The 3,917-nt window shown below is 33.9% G+C and overlaps 1 protein-coding gene across 1 annotated transcript; it reads right to left on the reverse strand.

Moving 5' to 3' along the window:
* Nucleotides 1-495: 495 nt before the first annotated feature.
* Nucleotides 496-3,071, reverse strand: LOC126709362 (uncharacterized). Its single transcript, XM_050409575.1, has one exon. The coding sequence runs from the start codon at nt 3,020-3,022 to the stop codon at nt 602-604; it is 2,421 nt and encodes an 806-aa protein (XP_050265532.1). The 5' UTR covers nt 3,023-3,071; the 3' UTR covers nt 496-601.
* Between the last annotated feature and the right edge of the window lie 846 nt (nt 3,072-3,917).

Raw genomic sequence — 3,917 nt, forward strand, 5'->3', positions numbered from 1 at the left:
AAAACTTTAAGGTCTGGTTATAGCTTCTCTAACTTAGCAAATCAACCCCCCCCCCCCCCCCCGCGGCTCTCCTAAGTAAAATATATAGCACAAGTTCAGGGGCGGAGCCAGGAATACATGCTTGGGGGGGCCGGGTTGTAACAGAGATATACCAAATATAATTTTTAAGTCTATTGGATACAAAATTATCAACTTTTATATATTATTATATACTTGAACATGTTGGGAATTCGACCGAAATTTCAAACCTGTGAGAAACAAAAAAAATAGAAAAAACAAAACGCCAAAAGTAAAACAATCACACGCACAAGACAGTATTTACGTGGTTCGGCAATTTGCCTACGTCCACAGAGTTGCAGGAATTTCACTATTATCAAAGAAAATTACAATGTGCGGCTACAGTGTTTTTCTTTCTCAAAAACAACAACAAGACAAAACCCCAATCACAAAAAAAAACAGCTTTTATATCCTGCGCACAGGATTCACAATGGGTTACAAAACGGGCCAAAAAATTTTTGTCGGCCCAAGCCTCCGCTCCATGGACTAAGCCTCAGTAAATCTTCCATTATTCGGGTCAGGTCGGGTCATCAACCGAATCAAATCATGCCTGACGACGATTTTTCATGGAATAAAATTCATCCATTATCATCTCTATAGTGAAATTCCCTGCAATTTCCTTCTCTATATAAATTATCATATTATCTGCCAAAAACTCATCCTCCATTCTATTGCGAAGTCTTGTTTTTAACAACTTCATAGCTGAGAAAGCTCGTTCTGTAGTTGCTGTAGAAACTGGAAGGGTCAACACAAGACGAATAAGTCTATCAATCAAAAAATATATTTGAGACTTTCCTGAAATTTTAAATCCCCTACATAGCTCGGAAATTGTACTCATATTCTGAAAATCTGGATGTTTTATCACATCAAGCTCATAATGTCGCAATTGAGACTCCAAAAGTTCTTGTTCATGTTCAGTGAAATCTTGAGGATAATATTTCTTAACCAAATTGCATATATCAACAATCTTGAATAATCTAAAAGCATCCTTGGGATTTAAAGCTGAACTAAGAATGACAAGTTCCGTTGTTAGCTCACAAAATCTACTTTTCAATTCTTGCAATTGAAAGTCTATTGCAACTGTAAATATGCCAATTCTAAAATGATGTTCCATTGTTAAATTGTCATCTTGACGACGATATCTACCTCGACCTTTAGTGTAACGAGCATTCATATCAGGAATATCAATTTCATGTTGCTCACAAAATGATATAACACTAGCAAGTAAAGGCTCCCATCCATCATCTCTCAACTTTTGAATAAGTGATTTTGTAGTTGAAACTAAATGCATGGCATTTAAAAGGTCTTGAGATTGTTGTTGCAAAGCTTGACAAAGAACATTAGTAATTCCCATTATCTCTTTCATCAAATGCAAGATTAAAATAAATTCAAATGATGTTAATACCTGATAAGCTCCCTCGGCATCACCGCGTTGTTTATAATTAGCTCCTTCCTCAGAAATAGTGTTGATAACTTTGCAAGTAGCATCAAACATTTTAATCAAACTACAAATAGATTGAAAATGAGATCCCCACCTAGTATCTCCAGCTCGTTGCAAAGTACCAATCTGATTTGCACCTCTTCCAGTCTCAATTTCATTAGAAGCAATCATATTCTCAACTTGTTCTGCTTGAGCATGTTGCAATTCATCACTACGCTTACTAGAACCAACAACAATATTGATAATATTGACCAAATGATCAAAGAATTGATGAACATCTTTTACTTCTCTAGATGCTGTAACTAGAGCTAATTGCAACCTATGAGCCATACAATGTACATAATAAGCATATGGACAATCTTTAAGAAAAAGAGCTTGTAATCCATTCCATTCACCACGCATGTTACTAGCCCCATCATATCCTTGACCTCGAATATTTTCAATGTGGAGGTTATAACGAGAAAGGACAGCACATATCTCATTCTTTAAAGTCAATGCAGTAGTGTCTCTAACATGCACAACATAAAAAAAACGCTCTTTAATAAAACCTTCTTTATCAACAAATCTCAAAATGATGGCCATTTGCTCTCTCTTCGACTCATCCCGAGCTTCATCAACAAGAATGCAGAATTTTGCATCTCCAATTTCTTCACGAATAGCATTTCGCACATTATTAGCAAGAATATGCAAAATCTCCTTTTGAATTGTGGGTGATGTATATTTGGCATTTCCAGGAGCATTTTCCAAGACAACACTAGCTACTTTGTCATTAAAAGTTGATGTCAATTTTATCAATTCAATAAAATTGCCTCTATTTTTTGAATCAAGGCTTTCATCATGACCTCTAAAAGCACAAGCTTGGAATGCTAGCCATCGAGCACACTCTATTGAGGTTTTGAGCCGCAACCGATTATTCTCTAATTCTTTTGACGTTTGTTTCTCAATTAGCTTGTCAATATGTTGTGAATAATTCTGTAAATCCTCGCAACATTTCACAGCATTTTTATGTGGAGAGTTTGGTTCTTTCCCTTCATGACGAATTAAAGGACAATTCATTCCATCTTTCACCTTTTTCCAATTATTAAAACCTGTTGAAATGAACACATCTGATCCAGGACGACCTATTGGTTTCTTACTAAAAAGGTAGCAAGGAAAACAATATAATGCATCCGTTGTAGGTGAGTATTCCAACCAATCCTTATGTGAAACAAACCATGAAGGTTGAAATCGACGACGATGAGTATCATCATTGTATGGAAAGACTATATTTTCAGGTTGGTATGGACCTTCTATGAGATAAGCTCGTCGAATTTCATCTTCTTTGTTGATAGGAAATTCACATATTTGTTTACGTGTTCCTGGATCACGATCTATCTCTTCAGATTGAAGTTTTGGACATTTGGAGGTGTGTTCATCAGGCATCGAAGTATTAACATTTGTTTCTACAGCCACAGGTGTCCTAATTTCTGAATTGCTAACATCTTTTTTCTTAAAGAATGCATCAATTGTTTTTCGTTTGCTCATAATTCTTTTAACTTTAAGAATATGACTCAATTAACCTGAAAAGAATTTTAAAAAATAAAATTTTAATTAGAAATTTTTGCTTAGTTATATGAATATTATTCATACTCAAGGAAAAAACAAAATTTTTACTATAATTTAAACAGTCAACCCATTTTTAATACAACTTTAATTAATAATAACCCCTCAAATAATTTAATTAATTTATCTTTTATAATGTATTGGTTAATTTAATTATATAACTTTAATTATTGTTGTTTAGCATAACAATAAACTATATTATTTTAATTTATTTGTCATTAATTATAATGCTTTAATCCTAGTTGGTAATTATGCAATATAGTTTTAATTTATTTGTCATTAATTTTAGCATAACATATCCTTTGTTACAATTCCTAAAATATAGCAATAAATAATTAGACAATTCTTAAAAATTTGCAATAAATAATAGCTAATAATTTAATTACTAACTTTTGAATAAATATTAATTATTATTTAATAATATTGGTTTACACTAAAAACTAACACATTGACCATTGACCATTGACCAACAATAAGGAATAACCGGATAAGATAAAGACAAACAGGAAAAAAAAAAAAAAAAAAAATCAACCAATGAATGATTGAGAATGTGAGATGATATTAAAGCTAAAAGAATAAAAGGGCTAGGCAGAACTGAACAGGATTCATAAACATCATAAACTTAAAGCATTCGGTGAGATAGAGAGAGACTGAGAGAGAGAGAGAGAGAGAGAGTCAGAGAGAAAAACCTTGAGGGAGGGCCGGACTGCTGGAGCCGGAGCCGGAGCGGAGGAAGCAACTAGTCAACGGCAGATCTCCGACGGCGATGAGTGATGACCGATCTACCGTCTGGCGTCGACGATCTACAAAGATTTCG

The sequence above is a fragment of the Quercus robur genome, chromosome 12 (genome assembly GCF_932294415.1).
Source record: "Quercus robur chromosome 12, dhQueRobu3.1, whole genome shotgun sequence".
In the NCBI taxonomy this organism is placed as follows: domain Eukaryota; kingdom Viridiplantae; phylum Streptophyta; class Magnoliopsida; order Fagales; family Fagaceae; genus Quercus; species Quercus robur.

Bases quoted from the DNA above. Each gene is read 5' to 3' on its own strand.
- LOC126709362 (XM_050409575.1), bottom strand. From the start codon at position 3,022: ATGAGCAAACGAAAAACAATTGATGCATTCTTTAAGAAAAAAGATGTT.